At 41.8% G+C, this 22,251-nt stretch overlaps 1 protein-coding gene across 3 annotated transcripts in view; it reads right to left on the bottom strand.

The window, feature by feature from the left end:
- Positions 1 to 6,162: 6,162 nt before the first annotated feature.
- The window catches only part of cxxc4 (CXXC finger 4), a 32,259-nt gene continuing 16,170 nt past the window's right edge, over positions 6,163 to 22,251 (bottom strand). For all 3 annotated transcript variants that reach the window (XM_088301633.1, XM_088301634.1, XM_088301635.1), the window contains exon 3: positions 6,163 to 7,890. In XM_088301633.1, coding sequence (XP_088157759.1) covers positions 7,846 to 7,890 — 45 coding nt within the window. In that variant the 3' untranslated portion in view covers positions 6,163 to 7,845. The remainder of the gene's footprint in view (positions 7,891 to 22,251) is intronic.

Genomic DNA, 22,251 nt, shown 5'->3' with positions numbered 1-22,251 from the left:
TATATTCTTTATCCTCTGCAAAAATAAAAATAAAAAATACAATTACCACATCCTAGTAACAGCGTTTACACAACGCCTATTGAATTAATGCACATTAATTTAATTTAATTATGCCAATGCAGATTCCAAAATTTGTCAGAATAGAATTCTGAGAACCAATTAATGGCCAACTAATTAACTAATAACTAACTTTGTTTTTCTCACTTAATTATAACCACAATAAAAATATAAATTGTGTGCAGATCATTTGATGGTTTTACAATACTTTGTCCTCTACTATTTTTTTTAATTTAGAAGAGAAAGATAAATTGACAAAAATTGGCCATTTTTTTCCAGGGGGAGTGATTGTCATTAGATTTGTATTATTTTGTAATGTGTTAATAACGAGCTAGTATTGACCGACTTTGCAGTGGATTGGTTACATTTACATTGTTTTTGTTTACATTTGCATTTTTTAACAAAGTTAAAATTGCCAAAACTTAGATGTTTTTTTGCCAATTTGTCCGTTTTATATTAAAATACTATTTTTAAAAAAAAATTTTTTTAGGCTGATTTTAGAAGCGCTAATACTGGCCGATTATCTTATTCGTCAGGCAATCGTTGTTACTGTATGTTTTTTAGAAAGTGTATGATATCGGTTTTATTACTAAAACGTCTCCAAATTTTGGGATGGTAGTTTCAGGGGGATGGAAGGGATTCATGATATTTCCATTAGGTGTGGAAAGATGATTTGAAATAGGAATGTTTTGAGTTACGAGCAAGGTCTCTGAGCGAATGAACTAAAGTCAGGATGCCGGCTTGTTTTGTTTCTTCGGAAATGTTCATCCATTTCCCGGCGCTCATTAAACTGAGCAGGTGTACCTAATGAAGCGTCTGGTATTGGCTCACACATGGCAAACGACGTCATTCCTCAGAATCACCGTTTGTCATAGAAGCGGACGTTTTCATTTGGGTTAAACCGTTTGCTGGCGCGCCTGCGTGCAATCCAGCCTCGCTGACTGATTGCCTAATTCCTCCGAGATTCTCTCGCTCTCTCTCTCCTCGCCGGAGGAGGAAGAGGAGGATGAGGGTTGGGGGATGGGCCTTGGCTGCATGTGTGGAAATGTCACCAGCCGTCATGAAGCCTAGCGCCTCAATCAATCAATCAGTTCGCTCTCACCCCCAGGCATGTGTGTGCGTGTGTGCGTGTGTGTGTGTGTGTGTGTGTTTTGCGGGGGTGCGTGTGTGGGGGGTGCGTGTGTGTATGTGTGAGTGTGGACAATAGGGTCAGGATAAGAAAAAGACGACGGAGACCCTGAACGCACCACTAACCACCACCATGAACCTCTTCCGCTTGCAACTGTTTAGCGTTGGAAGGTTGAGTGGCAGATGGCTGACGCGGGTGAAGCTTTGACGCAAGGAAAGGTGAGAGAATTGAGAAGCCAGAGATGGACGGCCGTGCGAGTCGGCTTGCGTTCAGGTGCCTCGCACGTGGAGAAAGATGCGGGGGTGCATCAAAGTCTTCTCGTAGATTGAATCAGTAAAAACTACATTGGGAAAAATATACTCAAAAATACATACATAAGTAACCCTTTAAATGAATAAAATACAAATACAACAACTAAATAAAAAAGCAGTCGCCCTGAAATCTTTTTACACCAAACACCACCTAAAAAAAATAGTGAATGCTCCAAGTAACAACATCGCGACCAACATAAAAAGACATAGTAGGTGTAAATATGCATGAAAAAAATATTAATTTTAATTAAATAATTAATTAATAATTAAAAAATATTCCTGGTCACTGTAACATTATGCACAGATTGACAATTAACTCTGCACCAAAACACAGGTAACGTTGGATACAATTGAACTGTGCTCGGGCAGTGATTCTTTCACATACCACGAGAGCAGGGATGGGCAACTGGCAGCCTGCGCTGTGAGTGGCCCCTTCATTAATCATCCACACCACCCCACCACCTCCCCAAAAATTGGGGCGGGAATTATAAACATGTTTCCTCTACTACAGTAGACACGCATATTTGCTGTTCAGCACCCATGGATTCACCTATTTGTGGATTTTTTATTTTTTTAATATTCAATATTTTTTCCATTTTTGTTTTTGGGAGGGGAGCCAAACCTCCGTCATTTGTGGAAGTGCATGGCCCTATGTGCAAAAGTGGCACTAATGAAATATTGTGGCCTCCTCCATCATTTAAGTTGCCCATCCCTACACTTGAGTTGTATAGTACCACACTTTGACCATTATTGATGTACACAATATAAAACAATTATGTGTTCACTCGCTATTGTAGGTGTACTGGAAGGGCCATAAATACTTTTTAATGAGCCAAAGGTCCACTGAGTCAAGGCAGTCAGGACACATCCAATTAAATAAATAAATAAATAAATAACTGCTTCATTTCAGTCTGTTGGTCGGCTTTATTTTTTTGCAAATGTATATTTTACATATTACATGTTTATACAGTTTCATGAAATATGATAGATAAAGCCACAGATTTGTTTGCATCATTGTTGTAAATTGATTTGACTTACTGAATTATGTTTATGTCACACTTCTGGGTAGAAAAGTTAAAAGACTGCAAATCAAAGTGCTTAGTGAGTTAATAATTGAAGCAAATGTCTTTCATATTCATTCGTGGTTCATTTAACTTTATTTTAGCATAAACAAGAACATAACATTGATGCATATTAAATTAAAACAGATTAATTTGTTACTTTTGTTTGCTCATTACCGCATGGAAAGAGAACCATGCAAAAGATTATTGCAAATTAAATCATAATCGTAATATTGAGGGAACCCAAAAATCACAATTCAATGTTTTTCTTTTAATCGTTCAACCCTTGTTTTAAGGCTAATTATAGTTATTTGCTTGTTTTACTCAACATAAAAAAAATACTTTTAGTGATTAGAACTTATGTTATAACACTCCAATTTTGGTCCCCCGAAAAAAAAAAAATGATAAATTCAGTTTGAAATTTCTCATTCCTGTAAAGAAATAGGAAAGCTTATTGAAATTGAAAGCCAATCATGATTCTGAATGGTCTTTTCGAGACGTGTGGTCTGACAAGTCACTTTACCCCTGGGGAAAATCTCGTCTTCATTGGGATGAATGACATCCTTGATCATTTTCAAACCTTTTGAAAAAGAAAATTTCCTCCACAAGCTAAAACTCAACTTTCCGAACTTAGCAAATCCACTTGCCACACCAGTGTTGCCTTTTTGCATCTTTTCCTCCTTCAGTCACGGTTTATGTTGGGATGTTTTTTCACCCCCCTGCTCTTAAGTGTGTACCAGTGCTTCTACGGCCTGTCATATTGCATCAGCGTGCAGCTGATTACTTCCACCTTGTCTCCTTCGTCAGGAAATGATTGTGACACGCACTCACACCCTGCTTTTCCCCCGCATCAATATGCGTGCCGTGGAGAAAAAACTGTGCAGGGTAAATAAATAATGAAAGACAAGGCTGTAGGAAGACAAGGGAGGAGGGAGTGCTCTTACGCCGTCTCGTTATGTGCGAGCACGGCCGCGTTCTCGCAGTGTGCCTTCGCCTCATGCTGGGGCACACAATGTTAGGGGGGGGGGGGATGTATTGATGAAATGGGTTGGTTTGCCCAAATAAGACGTCACATACTTATTGGGGTGGAATCAAAGCGACACGTTCATTAGACTTCCGTCTCTCACTGTTAAACATGATCATTCTTACGATTGTACGGGGGAGACCAAAGACGTCCTTCAACGTGTCTGCCAGCAGGTAGAGAGAATGTCGGAGGGACCACATTTGATATCAATACACCACCAATCAATGTATGTGCACTCAGAGATCATCATTTGTGCTGCCACTATTTTGCAATCAATTGTTTTTTTTCATGACAGTATGCAGGCAAATTCTAATTTTGAATAGCACAACTACAGTGTAGCACCACCTTGTGCCACAAGGGTAGCGGTGAGCTCGACTGGCTGTGGAGACAGCGCATTTAAGAGGAAGAAAAAAAAGCGAAGAAGGTCGCCAAACAGAGCACCATATAATTACTTGAGTAAGAGTCAGGAAGTCGTCCGTGAAAAAAACTACTTGAGTATTGGATAACGGGTGAGTAACTTTGGATTTATTATTAGTTGCTCAACAAGTAGCCATGTCCATGCTCACTTTGCAGCCAAACTCAGAGGAGAGTCAATGGTGCAAAGCAGACAAAGACGGACTTTTACATAGTTTTATTTTAAAAAGTGGCTCATTGTAGAAATCCCAAATAATTTGTCCATGAAAATTCAAATACGATATTAGTTGTATGTCTTTGGCGTATCATACAAAAGTTATATTTAACAGGAAGATAATCTTATTCCAGGATCAAACAAGATTATATTAATTCCAATATTTGACTCGAGTAAATATGTTGCTTTGCAGAAAATTGGAGTTGAAATATGTGCTGCGATTGGCTGGCAACCGGTCCAGCGTGTACCTCGCCTACTGCACGAGGACGGTTGGGATAGGCACCAGTACGCCTTCTAGGAGAAGCGGCTTGGATAATGGATGGATGGATGCAGTTGAAAAACCTAATTAATCGTGATCAATTAGTTAGACGTGACTTTTTGTTGAGCGCCGAATCACATAAAGAAAGCTGTAAACTTTGACATGCTCATATGTAGTAATGCTCATGATGGGAACATTTTGCCTCTGCTGTAACAAACAGATAAGCAGGGCAATCTGACAAAGTCAAACAAAATTGAGCGAGAGACATTTGAAAAAAAAAATCTCGGAGTCCAAGATTCTCATTTTACTGTTGGAAAAAAAAACATATTTCTTGCACACCCAAGTTAATGAATGATTACTTTTCCTCAACGTCTGCTCAGCTCGCTCCTCGCCATCAAATGACTTCATCTCCAGGGGATCCCGTTTTATTTGTCCTGCCGCTATAGCACAAGTAAAGCGTCAGCAAACACGAGATATTTCACATGCCTTTTACCTGGATGGGTATAGGATTGTTTAATTAGAACCAGTTTGATTCTATCCATAAAGCCAAAGTATGACCAAAAATATTCAACTTCACTTTGCGCGACATTCCATAGCACAGACGAGCTGTCCCTATGGTTACGATGTGCCTGTGTTTTCGCCACGTGAGCAGTTGTTGTACAGTGAACGTGCTGTTTTAGAATGTCAGTATCAAGCGAATTACATCCACATATTAACAACTTTAAGAGTGACAAAAAAAAATTCGGATCGGTATAGGATTGATATCGGCCGGGTGGTATCGGACAAAAGTGGCATGAGCCATTCTTACAAGGATGGGCCACCTCTCTTAGCCATCCAAATATTTTCCGTTCATTTTGAAAATGAAAAGTCACTTGTCACTTCCTGCCAGGAAGAGGAAGCATATCCTCCTCCTCGTCACAACCAGCAGAATCCTGACGATTTTTAATCCCAAACGCACAGCATGCGCGTGTGCGTGTGGCGGCGGGGTGGATTAAAGCGGTTGTGATATTATTTAATCTCGCCGACCCAGGGAGCGAGCGAGCGAGCGAGCGAGTTATCCGCCCTCTGATGACCGGCGAGGTAGCAAAGGGGGGGGGGGGGGGGCGGCGGTTAACGAACGCTGAAGACGCCACACTATCGTCAACATGGCGGGCTGCGTGAAGGAGCTCAATTTGGGTGATTGCGAGCAGTGAAACAGTCAGTCCTGGATGATTTCCTCCTGAACCCCCCCTCCCCCACGCCCCCTCACCGCTTCTGCCTGAATCCCAAAGACCCGGCAATCACTCTGATGCTGGCGCTATCTCAGGAGCACATCTCGCCTTCCTTAACCCCCCCCCCCCCCTCCCTCACACAGTATCCGCCACCATCCTCTGCCCCCCTCCCACATCCATCCCCCCCAACTCTTCTCTACGCATTCAAGCATGACAAACCACATGGGATTGCGCTCGTCCTTTAAAGTCTGCTGCCTCCGGGAAGCACTCTTCCCCGGCGCAGCATTTTAGCATTCCCGGGAATACGTGACTAGGGAGGCAAAACGGTGCAGTTAGATTCATTCCATCACCTCCACTTCAACGGACGGGTGATGGATTAAAAAAACAAAACAAAAAAAACCCCCAAAACAAAACAATGATGATTTATCAGATGATTTTAATTAATCCCTTTCTTCCGGATCCAAAGTCAGGACGCCCAAAACGTACTTGAAGTTATTTTATTAGAACACATAAAAGCATCACAACAACAATATACAAATTCTTAAGTCGTCTTTAAAACGGAAAAAACACATTTGCACATGCAACAACAGGGTTCAGGACAATGAGGAACAGAGGCTGGATTCACACAGCTCGCTTCGAGTGACAATTCCGATTTGTGGAACAATTCAGAAACGTATCATGACAGCGTGAGTAGAAAAACTAATGAACAGATGACACGTATGGCTATGTACCTATGCAAGTGCAGTGTGAAAGCACAGATAACATTTACCGTAAAAGCGAGTTTGCCGTCATCGTAAAACACCGATTGATGACGTATACACATCCTTTTAAAAATTGCACATCAATGGTTCAAATGATCTTGAAACATTTTAGCGAAAGTAGCTAAATGTACACGTACAGCCACTTTCTGTAACTTTCACTAACAACCTAGGCTGAAGTTACAAAGATTTTAATCTTGACCTAAATAACACTGTGTTGACACCAATGACCAGTTTATTATTTCGTCCTTTTAGATTGTATCTTGGGACACCTTGGGTTGTTACAGAATGAGCATGAAAATATGCGAACAGGTTAATTTTTTTTTTTTTTTTACACAAAAAAAAATTAATAAATATATATATATATATATATATATATATATATATATATATAGGCAATCTGCACAATGCATGTCGTTTCATGTGTTCCAACATCTTATTAAAGTCACTTGAAATGTACATGAAAATTGTCACCTAAAAATGGAATATAGGCTTAAAATCAGAATTGTTCACTTTGACCAGCAGTGTAAATCCAGCCTTATTGGATCATTTTTGGGGGTGAAAACAGAGCTTGTTGCTCCCACCCACAACCCCCTGCAGCTCCAGAACAACACCTGATATGTTCAATATGTATAAGTGTACTTTCATTGGTGTCAAACGGGAAAGGGTTTAATGACGATGCCGTCGCTGACATCCGTTTTTTAAATTTTTTTTTTATTTTTATTTTTTTAATACACCTCCCAAACTCTTCCATCAGGATCTCTCCAGTGAAATAAATGCTCAGTTTTTTTAAAGTGCAACCCACCACACAAGACAATGTGCCCTGTACTGTGGCGAGTCATCACAAATAGAAAGAAAAAATGGAGGGCAGGGAAAAAAAAATGCCATTCTTGCCTCATCGAGACAAAAAAAAGTTGATGCTGAGATGGCTTCCGGATGATTCCTGGGAAGTGAAAAAAGAGGTACGGACGGGAAAAAAAAGAAGGGTGAATAATTATTGCTCCAGAGTAAAGTGTGTTGCGTTTATCGTCAATCCCCCTCCTGTTGGGACGGCTTCTGTGTGGTTCCAAAAAGATTGTCCTTTTACTAGTCCTTTCTTTACACGAGCTCGGCGGCGGCCCATTCCACCCCGGCCGCCAACACTGATAACACATTCATAAGACACCAAAAATATACATTATGATACTGTCAAAAGGTACAATAATTACACCAAAAAGAAACAACACCCAGTATGTTTTTGTCAACTCTCTGTCCCAACTTTGTGTGCCGTCCTCCGGTCCACGTATGTGTGTATTGTGTGCGCGCGTGTGTGTGTTTTGGGGGCGCTTTGGGTCACGTGCTCCGAGCAGACGGTCCACGGTCGATCGTGATCTCCTGCCGGGTGATGGACGATGGTTGCTGGTGTCTCTAGAAGAACCACCGGAACGCTTCGCCATTAGTGACCGGTGTCCTCTGTGGGGGAGACACAATGCGGGGATGCATGTTATTGATATATTAAAGCAACACAAAGGAAGATTTTATGATATTATTTTTCTCCAGGGCTTTGCCGACATCTGGTGTTTACACAACCACAGAGAGTTAAGATGGCTACAAACATACCGACAAACGGGCTGGATTTAAGCATTTTCCCTCCCTTCTGCTCAAAGTGAGCAAAGGCCCAATGACACTGGTCAACACGTTTCCAAGTGATTTTTTATTCAGAGATCAATTTTTTTTTTTTTTTTTTGCGCAGATTCCCAAATGGCAATCGTTTTTTCTCTCTAATATTTTTAGGGACATGAAGCCCTGAAATTTGCTGTTGACCAGTGTTGTCTCTAGATGTATATCCTGTGGTGTGGCGGTGTTCCGAGTGATTTCTCTTCCAGATCTGCTCCAAAAATAAGGCCAAAAATCGTAAATGTTAACCTGTTTAATATTTAACATTGCAAATAGTGTGTGTGGTCAACACTGTGTCGGACTGAGTTATGGACTTCGTGTTCGGGATGTGAATCATCAGGAAGTGAAACAAAGCACACACTTGATTTTTTTTTTCTTGCCTAGTATGTGGATTCTCTAAAAAAAAAATAAAAAAAATTAAGGTAAGATCACTAGCTGGGCATGACGCACAATTTTAATTTCTCACAGTTAATAATGTTAACATTCTCACGGGAACATTAGCCGTACAGTTACCAAAGGTTACTTGTAGGATCTGACTAATTAAGCCGCTGTCTTCTTTAATCGGTCGATATTAGCTCTATTAACCCTTTGATTGACGTTGACGGCAATGAATCTTAATGAAGGGCGCCGTCGACATCAATTGTCTTCAAATGATGAAAATTTGACCGTTCCAACCAGCTTGTGATTGATCAATGTGTTTGTCAAGTTGAATCTACTACTATCAAAGAGTTTTACAAAAGTGTGATTAATTAAATTTAGAAGTAGAATTGATGATGTAAGTACAAACCTGCACACACATGCATGGCAGAGGATGCACACACACTAGTAATTACTACTGCTACTAAATGGGGTGCAAATAATTGTAAACTTTGTCCAATGGGAAATTGATACAGTGGAGAGATTTATGAATGCATTATTTTCCACCAAAAGCCCATTTTCAGTGTATTTTCGATACGAAAAGTACTGCTCAGAATTTTGAGGTGTGACAAAAGCAAAAATATATCTTTTCACAAGTAGAAACTAATTTTGGGGGCGGGGATGAAAGGAGAGTCCAATCTTTCAAATGGTAGTTTCTGTGTTGACGGAGTTGTCATTAAAAAAAACCCAAAACATTCTGTGAGCCCCTTAAGATGGAACCCAAAGGGAGCAGATGCAATGAAAACAGCAGAGGCCCCAGAATTGAACCCTGTGGAACACCGTATGACAATGGTGCTATGTGGGACTCAGAGCAACCAAGGCCAACACAAAAAGTTCTGTCAAACAAATAGGATGTAAACCACTCCAGGGCACTACCAGTGATGCCCACCTGGTGCTGAAAACGAGCCAACAGAATACTGTGAGCCACCGTATCAAGCGCTGTAGTTAAATGCAACAACACAGAGTCACCAGAGTCATTTGCGAGGAGGATATCATTAAAACTTGTAACAGAACTCCATGACGTTATGTTCATCTAAGAAAGATTTTAACTGCATATGCACCACTTTCTCCAGATTTTTTTTTAAATAAAATGCACATTGGAAATGAGTTTCAAGTTTGACAGTGAATCTTGATAAGATGTACCGTATTTTCCGGACTATAAGCTGCTACTTTTTTTCCTAGATTTTAAACCATGCGGCTTTTCTGTGGATTTTTCTTTCACCGGTAGGGGCGCTCTATAGTTCAGAAAATACGCTAAATGGAACTTGATTTTTTTTTTCTCTTGGTTGTGTTCTGTTTCAAATAGCAAAGTTGTTGCCGTGTTAAAAGGCGCCGTTTTAAGAATCTGTTTATGTACCTTGATGTACATTCACAGTTCAAAATCGTTCTGTACATGCAGTTAACAAATAAAAATACTGTTGTAAGAATTAAGGAACTAACTTATTCATTATGTATTTTTGCAATCGATTGGCCTATCAATCAGTTATCGGAATCGGCATTGGCCTCAACAAAGTCCATAAAGGTCGGCAAGACAAACAGTGTTTGTGCCGGTCCAAATTTCCATGCAATGCTGTTTTAAATGCCTCCTTCATAAACAGGAAGTCAGGACGACAAGGCCGGTGATGAATAAAAGCACTTAGTAAAAAATGTCAAAAACCCAGGGGGCCACTTTAGGTGGCGACAAGCACCAAAGCGAGCAAAGCGTTTCATCAGAGATCCAGCCAAGGTGATTACATCCACGCCCCACCTACACCCCCAAATAATCACCACGCCGCATGAAATATTCCATTCCAATTCCCAGGAAGCAACAATGAGGCATTTAATTACTGTGCGCAGCAGCCGCAGTGAGGGGGAACAGTGCATCATTTCAATTTGAGCCGGCGCCAACAGAAAGCTCCACGGCAGAGTGGCAGCCTCTCCTTTCCTAAACTCATTTAGAAGTCAGACACATAAAATAGCGAAGCCTCCCACCAATCCCCATGACCAATTAGCACTCTTTTTATTTTTTCTGCCCCCCGCCCCCCCCCTCGCCCTCATTTTTTTCCCCCTGCTGTTGAGTGGGAGGAAATGGTGCATAATCACAACTAAAATCACTTTAGCCTGAGTGGAGGGCAATTTTGCATTTTAATGCCCTGTGGCTTCTTAAAGGCAGACTGATGAGCGCATGCTCCTCCACGGACACCACGTAAAAATAACAACACCGGACATGACATTTTCTTCAGTCCAGTCACTCCAACTTCGTGTTGGTTGCGCAATTTAAGAGTTGTCTTAATTATTTGCAAAAGAAAACCACTTAGCGTCTTTTTGTGCTACGACAAACAACTCACAGGTGTTTAATGGGAGTCCTGATGCGGCGAGTACGAACGTCGCCATTTTAAAAAGTCACAAAGGGAGTGGAAAAAAAAACAAACAAACAAACCAAAAAAACAAACACAACACGCCCTTGGAGGCAAAAGAACATCTGTCACGTCACCGCTTAATTGCATGGACACCATGAATGATGCTTTTCGAAACAATTACAAAATGCTAAAATTCTATGTAACGGAAGCAATCTAACAAGCCGGCTGATACGAAACGAAGTACCCGAAAAATTATGATTTGGTATGGTCCGGCACACTGCGGGTATAAAACACAGATGACACAAAACAAAAACAAAAAAAAAAAAACTTGCAAACCAACAAATGATTCTCAAATAAAGCACACAATTCAATAAAAGCAAATATTTGACAGTGTATATTTGATTTCTTTTTAGGACAGTGCAACATCAATAGTTGGCCTCGTCTTTCAGAAAGTAAATAAAGCAGATAAGTGCAACAGTGACACTGTGAAAAACATGAATAATTATGATAGAAAAACAACTACGGCGGTTGCCATTGCTTCACTTGGACACGTGCTACTCGAAGATGAGCTGCACTGTTTAGTTACATAGATTTTACACTTCCAGTCCCTGATCCAACATGGTAATGATACATACACACTTCCTGAATTTTGTATTAAAGTGAATTTTCATTTACTGCGTGACTGTCAACCAGTTTAATGCCACAAAAAAGTGGCAAGAGACAGAACGTTAAGCTAATAAAAAAAAAGGTATTAGAATAATTGTAAATATGTTCAAAATTTTGAGAAATTATTTGAAGCCTTAACCATGCTCCATGATAATTCAACTTGGTATATTTTGTCAGACGTTGGATAGGCTTTACAATCCAAAATGAAACCCCTTCCAGTTGCGTTACATCGGTAAGTCAACATGCTAACCGCTAACATCAAGCTAGGAACACCTCATGTTCAACAATATTAGTATTTATGATGACATTTTCTTTTGAAGCATAAAAATAAACATGTCACACCTTCATTGCACTCTCTTATTTATCTAATTTATATATTTGTCTGTATTATTGTTGTATTGCTCTGGAGAGGGGAGCTCTCTAATCTCGTTGCACTCTTGAGTACAATGACAATAAAGGGATTTCTAATTCTAATTCTAATTCTAATAATATCTTTACTACTTTACATGCGGCTGTACCAAAAGGGACATTTTGCTGTTAAGCATTATGCTCTTTTGGAACTCTTGTCAACGTGGAGAGAGAGGTTGAGGTGAGAACGCTCGTGTTAATCCATACCCTTACATTGATCAGTCGCCGGTGGAAGTGTGTCGGGCGAGAGGTGATAATGACCGTGATCTGGGCACACGGCATGTGTTCGTTTTGTTAACTTTTCACCGTATCGATCCGGTGAGGCTTGAGTCGCCACTGGGAATCGCACACTGTGGCCTCCCTCGCCACGCAATGGCGCAGTGACCGGGAAGGAGGAAGGCTCAATTAGTACACTTCCACCTGAGACACGGGTCACAGGAAGGAAAAAGTGGCCAATATAAGGACATCCATCCATCCATCCATTTTTTTTTAAGCAAATATTTGAGCTGGAGCCAATCCCAGCTGACTTTGAGGAAAAGACAGGGTACACTCTGGACTGGTACCCAACCAATCACATGGCACATCGAGGAAAACCGATTAACAGTACCATTCATACCATGGAAAATTAAGAGACCACCACATCACATTATGCAGCCCACTAAAGCAAACAAATTGTCGGCTTCATAGTTGCGAGGATCTGGAGTTGGGTTGGATAGATATTTCCGTGTGGCGGTCGGCTCCTTTCAAACGCTCTCATTTTTCATTTGTCTGTTTGTCCCATCCAATAAATGGCAAAAAGTGTGTCTCTCCTTGCCCACATGCAAGGGCATTACAGTATCTAATTGCTTTTTTTTTACCCAGTTTGCAGTCTCTCGCAATCTTGCTTGCAACTAAAATTTGGGGATTGAAACAATAAAAATCAATCGAGCCGGCACAATAAGTTTGACCCCCTCTCATTTCAATTAACATAATAGCATGTTTTGGGCAAAAAGGGAGCAATTCGGAATACTGGGAGAAAACCTCACACGAGCACAGGAAAAAGATACAGGAAGACCACAGCCAAGATTTGAACCCAAAATCTAAGAACGGTGAAGCAGACAAGCTTAACATTCCGAATAAGACAAAGAGACAAAATCGCCAGAGAGGGAACAGGCAAGGGCAAAGAACAGGAAGGGTCGACGCGGGCACGACACCCTGAGGTTTCACCTCGAATCAAGACGGCGTGGCGGCAGCTCAGCCCCTCGTGAACGCCGCGGCGTGTGCAGCGGAGCATACATAACAAGGCGGCTGCGACCGCACACGCAGCGGGAAGACAATTTCCCGCTCCGGCGGCGAAGTATCGACGGGGCAAGCGACGTCTCTCGACATCAAATGAAGCGCACGTCCACGGTAGACGGCGCATTCTAAATGCCATCTTGCCGCGATAAAGACGAGGAAAGGAATAAAAAAAATGACACGTGGCGGAAGAATTTGCTGCTGATTGCGGCTTAAGGTCTCTGGGCGGCCGTGACACCCTGTGATCCTCACTCAAGCTGGCAGGTGGGGCTGCAATGCCAGCTGATTGAAGGCCGATGGAAAGAAAGGAACAACTTGAATGGGAAAACGTCAAAGTCAAGCCACGTTCCCGCCAAGTCTGACCACTGCAGGGTGCGCAGGAAGGACTGCTCATTTAGGCTCGTTGTTATATACGTCGTACTGGATTTTGGTCGTGGAAGCGTTTGGCTACGGACCACCAAACCCGTCGAGATTTTAAGCAAATACAATATTACCCTGCCCTATTATGATTTTATTTAATTTTGAGACTCAACATTTTTGTATCTCAATTCAAATTTTTCCCATTCGAATGAATGGAAATACCAATAATCTGCCTGCCAGCCTGCTACAAAAACTCCAGCATTTTTTGGAGTGTGTGTGTTTTTTAAATATGGAAAAATATCACTCTCCATTCAGTAGCACTGCAGAAAAACAGACAAGACTAACATAGTAGGGCTGCAACTAACGATTGTTGTAATAATCAATTAATCTGTCGATGATATACATCACGACAAATACTGACAAACATCAATTCTAAGGAGGTCTACGCACTGCCAAGTGATTAACCCCCCGAAAAAAAAATAAAAATTAATACCTCCACCAATGATGCCATGTTTACAACTTGCTCATCATATCAGGAAAAATTTTGTTTGGAATTCTTTTTAAATGCATGGAAGGATATAGGGCAGTGCTATCCAATATTTTCGTATAGATAAGGGGAAAGATTAAATGTCAATACATTTCACAAGCTAAATGTGACAAGAGTATGGTACATTATTTGTAAATAAGCAATACAAGCGGTGTAAATTCCTCTCACCATGTGAAATGACATTTTACAGGTGTTTCGTTCATAGGTTGGCGTCTTTGGCGTGTGCCATAATTCCGCACTAACGTACAGTAATGCAGTAGTAAAGCCTTAATTGCAATAAATATTTCAATGAAAAACACGAGCAGGACATAAATGGCAGCGGCACAAATCGAGGACCCCTGTACTTCTGAATGCAAAAAAAAAAAAAAAATGTGTAACAAGCTTCACCGTAAGGTGGAAACACAACTTATTAGGCGTGTTAAATGCTAATTTGGGAAAAGGAACCATCTGTTATGGTCCCTAATGGCTTGGTGCAAACTAAAGCCACGTTTCCACAAAGTGGTACAGTTCAGTTCAGACCACAAAAGCAGGGTTTTTCCTGTCTCCATTGGGCACAAATGCTACGATATGCACAGGTCCCCCAGTGGCTTACGGTTTCTCGTATTTCTAGTGCACTTTAAGAGCGCGCCAAAGCCCTGAAAGCACAGTTGTCCCACTCAAGGCCCGCCATAAATGATGTGTAATGTATTTCTTGCTAAAATAACAACATTTCAAATTGTCTTCAGTTTTAAAAGGTTGAGATAATGCAAGAGATAACGTGAGATCATGTTTCCAATTCCCACTTTTCAAATAAGTGAAACAACTTTTATTGGCCTATGATGACAGAACTAGCTATTCATCAATTTGTCTTGTATATCGCTGGTGTCCGTCTGAAACCTTCTATGTCACATTATTGCTCATTAGCAATTAAGAATGAATTATTGTTGATGTGTTACATCACGACTGAAAGACTAACTTTACGTTTTAAATTACAAAATGCTCGCAATTCAGTGTATTCAGATCAAATGGATTTTCCACATTGAAATGAATTGAAATGCCATTAATCCGTTCTATCCCGCCATAAAAACACATTGGTTGGCGAGCTCCTTGCGAGTGTTGACATTTTCTGTTTGCATGTTGTACTCTTTGTCCCCTTCAATAAACGGCTGAATCGGCCCGCCATTTTCTTTTTCATGTCATCAAGCTGGAGCAAGCAACTTGTACCTCAAATCTTGGCTCAAAACATAAAGCAAAAAATACAATTCAAAATAAAAATGGACTGATGGCAGTCGGGGGGCAGTCAAAGTACCTCTGCAGTATTACAAGCAATTACACAAAATTTGAGAGGGGTGTGACTATTTTTTTTGTGCTATCCATGGCAGAGCTCAGTTCCTATCCCCTGCGAGATTTTGCAGTATTCCATTGAACTGAAAGCAGGTGCACATGCATCCGACGGTAAGCTCAAGACACCCCCACCCCCGAAATAATAAAAAGGCACGAAGAGTCCACGAGCCTGCCCCCTGGTCTACCCCGCAGCCTTGGAGTCACGCTGAGCCGCGGCCAGAGATAAACCACTCAAGACGATGAGGGCGATAATGGCAGACGCTGCCGCGCCTCAGAATTCAATCAGCGCCGGCACGTCAGCGCGGATGAATGTAAAAGTGAAATATGCTCGCCGGCGCGCGCTAAAAGACGCCACGCGGGGCTTCTGGGAGGAACAACAACAGGCGAGGGGGAGGACGGCGAGTGGGGGTGGTAGGGGAAAGCGAGCGAAAAATGAAAATGATGTGTCTCTTCTTCTGGCGGCACAACCCCAGCGGCATCGTGAGCAGACTGACTTTAAGCGTCGACTGCGAATAAATTACCCTTTTGAACTTGGGGTGATTGCAAATGTGCCCCGCTTTCTCCCGAGACATGTCTGGCACTAACCCCTTGCTCTCGGCTCCCTGGTGATCGAATGATAGGAATGCAATCATCGGGAAACTTTTAATTTAGTGGAATTATTGGTTTGAGTCGACCACTTGCTCCTGCGACCCGAAGAGTGTGCCCAAGATGAGAGAGTGGTAAGACTCCCCTTAAAATACGACAAATGGCGTCGTTCCTCTATAGCCTCCATAAGTTATGCTCTGCAATGCCAAAACAAGTCAAAGTTGACGATATGATGCGCTAAGTGGATCGAAGCAGGATTTTGGGGAGTCAGTTAGCAAGGAGTAATCATGATTACTTCAACTACGATACCTTCTTTATATAGGGTGACTGGGCCCCAAAATGTTTAACCCAAGATGACAGGTCCATAAGCAACCAGGGTGGGTACTTCTCATAACCTGGCAACCACGGCCAATGCGTCCTATTTTTTAAGATTTTTGCACCATGAGAGAATGGCATTCCAAATTTTGTATGTTAGGATGGCCGTTCCTCAAAATAATATCACCCAGTGTGCCTTGGTACCACTTTTTTTTACCCCCATTGACGACTCTCCACCATTCTTAACCTCGAAGCAAAGTGTGACTGATGGCCAAACCTCTGCAACCAAAGCAGGTGGGTAAAAAAAAAAAAATTTGCACTTCAAGGTGAACACGCCACAAAATTGTGTACCCAGAGTGATCCCAAGACTTCCCACCGATTTCACATCCAGATCCCCTAAATTTTGCAACTCAGTAAACTGCTCGTCAACCTATCTATTGACTGAGAACATAAAGGATAGAAATTATTTATGGCTTGGAGCAAATTTGGGTGCCTTTGCCGACTTGAACCACAAATAAATTCTCAAACCACAGTTGATCTATGAACATTAAGCGATGACGCCCTGCACTGAAATCAGCGTGGCTGTGAAGGCTCGCATTTAAAATTCCTCGGAATCAGGAGAGCGGAGCTGGGGATGATTTTCATCACGCTCAAGTAGGGAGGCGGCACGCATCCAGTGGGGCACGGCTAAGAAAGAAGCAGCGAGTGGGAGCTTCAGCAGTGCAGTCGGCCTGAACTGATGGCTTATATATTGCCTGTCACTTTATTCGGCAGGAATATTGGGGCGTTGCCAAGCTCAAACCTGGAAGGTACAGCAATCCATCACCTGTGCCGCAGGCTGGGGAGAGGTGGGAGGGGAGGGGGGAGAGGGGGGAACTCATCTCCAAGCTTGTAGCCAATATTCCCGCAACCCCAATGCCATTTATAAAAGGTACGGCTTTGCCAAGGCCGCCATGACAGACGGGCGCTCATCTAGTCGTCCACATGCCAATGACCCTGAGCTTGCATTGTTGCGCAACAAGACGTCGCATATGTGCAACGACTCAAATTACGGCTATCATCTACAGTCATGATAACATTCAAAATATGATGTTGAAAAATAAGAGCAGCATATAATGTACAGTAGCACTTTACGATTAGGACGATCGTTTTGTAAGATTTCAAGATGAACTAAATTAAGGATTCATTCAATTGTTCTGCCAATTGTTTTGTCTCATTGCAGTCTCGAGAAACCCGAACATCAGAATCAGAAGCACTGATATTGTCCTGGCTCTGTCTGAACAGCCATTTTGTGTGAATTCCAGGCCACGTACTTTGACAAACTTCCACTAAGAAACTCGCCCAAATGAGCCCTAATGGGAAATGGGTATCGGGATCAATGATTCTCCAAATGTGGTACCAAGCAAAACAAACACTAAGTATAGTTTAATTGTATTCAACTTACTTAGGTACAACCTTTAAATGCAATACAATTAAATTGCATCATTATTACGTGCATTTTTTTCCCCTATAGAAGCGCTGTTTCAATGTTCAAACTGCTCATGATTTTAAAGTGGTTAATAATAATGATAATAATCATTAAAAATAAATAAATTAATTAATAATAATAATTACATGTATCAGAAATAAAATGCCTTTGTTTTGATGAACACCTGGGACTGTCGCACAGTGTTACTATCCTTAGAGAGATAAAGGTCAAGGTAAAGTAGTGGTACTTGGTGTAAAAAGTTCAAGAACCACTCAAGTATTATTACTTTCGGTATGTCTGAACTAGAAACTCCTAATTTGAGATCTTAACTAATATGGTCATATCAAGTAAAACAGCACGACCCAATTTCTGTCAGCCTACTACTGCTGACAATGTGCGCATTTAAAAACCTGTCCTGCATTTCATCATCATGGGAATAATGCATGCGCACACACACAAACACACACATACAAATAATCTCGCACTTTGTCGTGTGATCGCAAGCCACTGCAAATGGTTTCACTCCAAGGACCAGCTTTGCACCAAGCGTCCGTTAGGAGCAAATCACGCTAAGTGTATTGCGGGTGTTTGTGAGTAATGAGGAATTTGGGAGTTTTTTGCTGACTCGGCTCATGCGCCGGGGTGGTGGGGTAGGAGGAGGGGAGAGGGAGATGTATGATGGTGTGCTTAAGAGCTGCGAGAGGCGGTATGGTCACAGGGGGGAGATTAGGCTTGGGGGAGTGGCGGGTGGGGGGAGGCCAACGGAGGAAAACCAAATCCATCTCCATCTCCGAAACATCCTAAAGCAGATTACTAAATTCAGTGGGAGGAAGGAGAGAGCGAGCAAGAACGAGAGAGAGAGAGTGAGAGAGAAAGAGAGAGGGAGAGAGTGAGAGCGAGAGCGAGAGCGAGAGCGAGAGCGAGAGCGAGAGAGAGAGAAAGAGAGAGATCAGGCGAGCCCAAGATGAATGAAGGAGAAAGCAATTAGCCTAGATGCAATTCCAGCAGCGTCCTCCGACTTGATTTTTTGACCTTCGCACAGACTCTTGCCAAAATATTACCGACGTGCAGATGGACCATATGGCGACGAGCTGCCGAAAGGCTGAGCTCAGTGTGACGCCGCTCACAAACAGCCAATGTAATTAGAGTGACGTCAGCACCAGACACGGATTTCAAAAACAACGCTTAGGAATTGATGTGCATAACAACGGCATAAAGCAGTGGTCCCCAACCACTCGTCCATTTGGTACATTAAAAAAATAAATAAATAAAAAAAATATTATTCTGTTTTGTTTTGTAGAGGAGCACCTAGCGGATGTTCGTTAATAACCATGCTTGGACTATTTGATGTAATATCTTATTATTGAAATTTATGGCTGCCTGTTTGGCTCCAGTAAAATCCATATGCCACTTGTTGATTTCAAAACAAATTTTTTTTATTTTCAACAAGTTTCACGTGAGAGTTACTGTTTTTTTGTCTGCCAGAAGGCGTGGCTCTATTTTTGTCTAAATGGCGCTTGTCGGCTTTTATGCTTGGATTCGTCATTTTACATTCGAGATGGCTTGGCCAGAACACAAAAACAGCAACTAGGTGAGTTTTTTTGTGTGTGTGTCAAATCACAGTGGATACGCACAGCTCCAATAACCCATGAATTGGCAAATTTGCAAATACCGAAAGGCGACTATGCAGGGGTTAACCGTATATGAGATACATGTAAATGCATCTGTTCGCACGACGGACATAGCCGATTCGCAGATGTTCTTCATCAGCCGCTAAAGGCGAAACACCTGCTGGATACATGACATCACCAGCTGAGGTGTAGCCACGAGATCCGTCTGCTTGTCATGTGCCTCAGTAGGAGTTTACCATTAAAATCTCGGCGATATTTGCCAGCTTGGCTCGAGGAGCCGGGTGACGCTAATGTGCGTGAGCCTAATTCCAAACATCACAGGGGAAGGCATGGGGAATGTCATTTCTGGGAGACGAGCTCGCAGACACCACGACGCTTCAATTTGTCACGCGAGGAAAATCCCTTCCCACACAGATGGGAGCCTGGGCCCGACGCGCCCTTGGGTCAGAGGCAGCCGTCTGCAGTCAAGATCACCTTCCAGTCGGCGCCCGCCTCCATTTCAATTAGCTTTATATAAGCACCCTTGTCCAAGCGGGGGCATCTCGGGCGAGGCTGCTCGGAAAGCTAATTCCTTGGGGAGAAAACCTAATAAGGTAGACGCCGACACGTACGCCTAACAGGTGAGATTTTAAGGGGGAAAAAAAAACACAGCAAAAGCGAAGCGTGATGTGCTGACAGACAGGGCAAGAGTTTCTCTATCAGGAGTACTGCCCTACATTGATACAATTCAAATATTTGTTCCATGAAATTGTACTAATTTATTCCCAACGGTCTATTCTCTTTATTTAGTCACGTTTCTCTTGGCTGAACTGATTTTTTTTTTTTTTTAATCAGCTTGTAAGGTACGTGTTGTCGATCTAATCTGCATACGATCGTTATATAACAAACTATGCCAGCAACGAAACAGAATCTTTAAAGGGGAAGCCAGTCAAAAATTGTCTTTGCAATATGTTCTACGCACCCTCACTTGTCTAAACACGGCATTCTGAGCTGTTTGCGGAATATGATTTGAGCCGCAAAATCCACCCGTATTCAAAGCGTCCAGTTTTCTGTGTTTGGTCATGTGATGTTTGCAACTGAAGCCTTGATTTGATTGGTCTTTACGTGAGCCCTGAGCAACTAGGATGTTATTTTCAGTCAACGGCAAGTCTCAAAATGGCCGCCCCCTCAGATGCATAAAATCGGATCGATTTTGCTGTTTAATTCATATTCCACAAACACAACATTAATCAGAATGTCATGTTTAGACTAGTGAGGCTTCATCTTACAGAGTGTAAAGACAATTTTTTACTTGAATTTCCCTTTGACCAACCAAATTTTCAATTTAATCTCACGCGGCCAAAGTACTAGCACTCGATTACCTTAGTATTTTTCTCTCCTCTGATTGGCTAGTCAGATTAAGACAGTGCTTCTAAACTATTTTCTGTTACGCCCCCTCCTAGCAAGAAGAAAACAATTTGCGCACCCCCCCCACCACCCTCTCTCCGCCGCAACTAAAAATAAAATCATTTTCGTTGAAAAACAAACCTACACCGTAGAGTTATAACTCGCTGCACATAAAGGGCAATGAGAGCGCCACTGCCAACTACTGGGGAGGATGTGCAATTACATTTTATTGTAGTTCAGCGGGAAAAAAAAAAAAAAAGCATGTTTCCCCAGGTTCACACGCACCGCCCTCAGCATCGCACCAACGATTTGAGAAGAACTAGATTAAGCCAAGTTAGAGGAAAAAGATCTGCACACATGAACACATTTAATAATCAGCATATCTGGTGATTATGATGTATTTTATTTCAATGTTTTTGTCAGGTTATTAGGTAAATATTGATTCCGAACCAATTCAGATGATATTTACAGCACAGTTGGCTGCATTTTTGGATAGTATTGATGGTTTCTATAATTGTGACATGGTGGATGAAGTCAGTTAAATCTTTCTTAAGGCCCAAGTACCAAACGCACGCGCCACCACTGTGAGGTCAGGACATCAATTCAGAGCGCGAAAAGGTCGAAAGACGTGCCGGACGTGCGTTGGATGTTTCGATACCTGAGGGATGCACTATAGAAATCCCCAATTTCCTCGCCAAGTCGCAGGCCTTTGAACAGCGAACGAGTGCAGCGAGAAGCCGCGTGGGTGTAACGAAGCTCACAGCGCCGCAACTTCTGTGAAATGGTAAATTGAAATGCAAAGCAGGAGTGGGGCCGCCTTGTTTGGAGCAGATTTCTCAGCATCTGTGTGGGAGCCGTGGAACTCAGAGGGTCTTTTTACACAACGCCACATATTTACTGTAAATCAACATCATATTTAGGTTAGGCTTAGTGACGACAAACAGCTGAAGTGGAATCTTTATCGGCACTCGATTGGGACGTGGTGCAAATCACCTAGCTCTCAATTAAAATTCAATTCAAGCAGATGTTGGAATATTAGTTCATAAATAAAGTTTGCAAATCTCTTGCTGTCTGGTCAAGACAACCACAAAGGAAGAAATGGTTCATGGTTCCTCCCAAAAATGTGATTTAAAAAAACAATCAGTATTACAGTTGCAATTTTTAATGATCTTTAATATTTTATTAAGTGTTTCTGAGTGTGGTTGTTGTTGTTTGGGGTTGACCATCTGGTGCGTAGAAAAACACAAATTCAAAAACAGAGAAAGACAAACACTCAAAATTTTTGCTTTCTACTAATATTCTTGTATTTTATGTCTTTGTATATAGATATATTTTAAAATCCAAGTATTTTATAATATTTAGGTTTTTGTTCAATATTTAGTATTTTTGACAATATTTTGATGTAGTATTTTTGTCCTAAAATTTTTTTTATACTAT

Source organism: Idiotropiscis lumnitzeri, chromosome 8 (assembly GCF_059441095.1).
Source record: "Idiotropiscis lumnitzeri isolate Australia: NSW breed Sydney's pygmy pipehorse chromosome 8, RoL_Ilum_1.0, whole genome shotgun sequence".
Taxonomy (NCBI): domain Eukaryota; kingdom Metazoa; phylum Chordata; class Actinopteri; order Syngnathiformes; family Syngnathidae; genus Idiotropiscis; species Idiotropiscis lumnitzeri.
The sequence above is the reverse complement of the archived record's forward strand: the minus strand, read 5'-3'. Positions and strand labels throughout refer to the sequence as shown.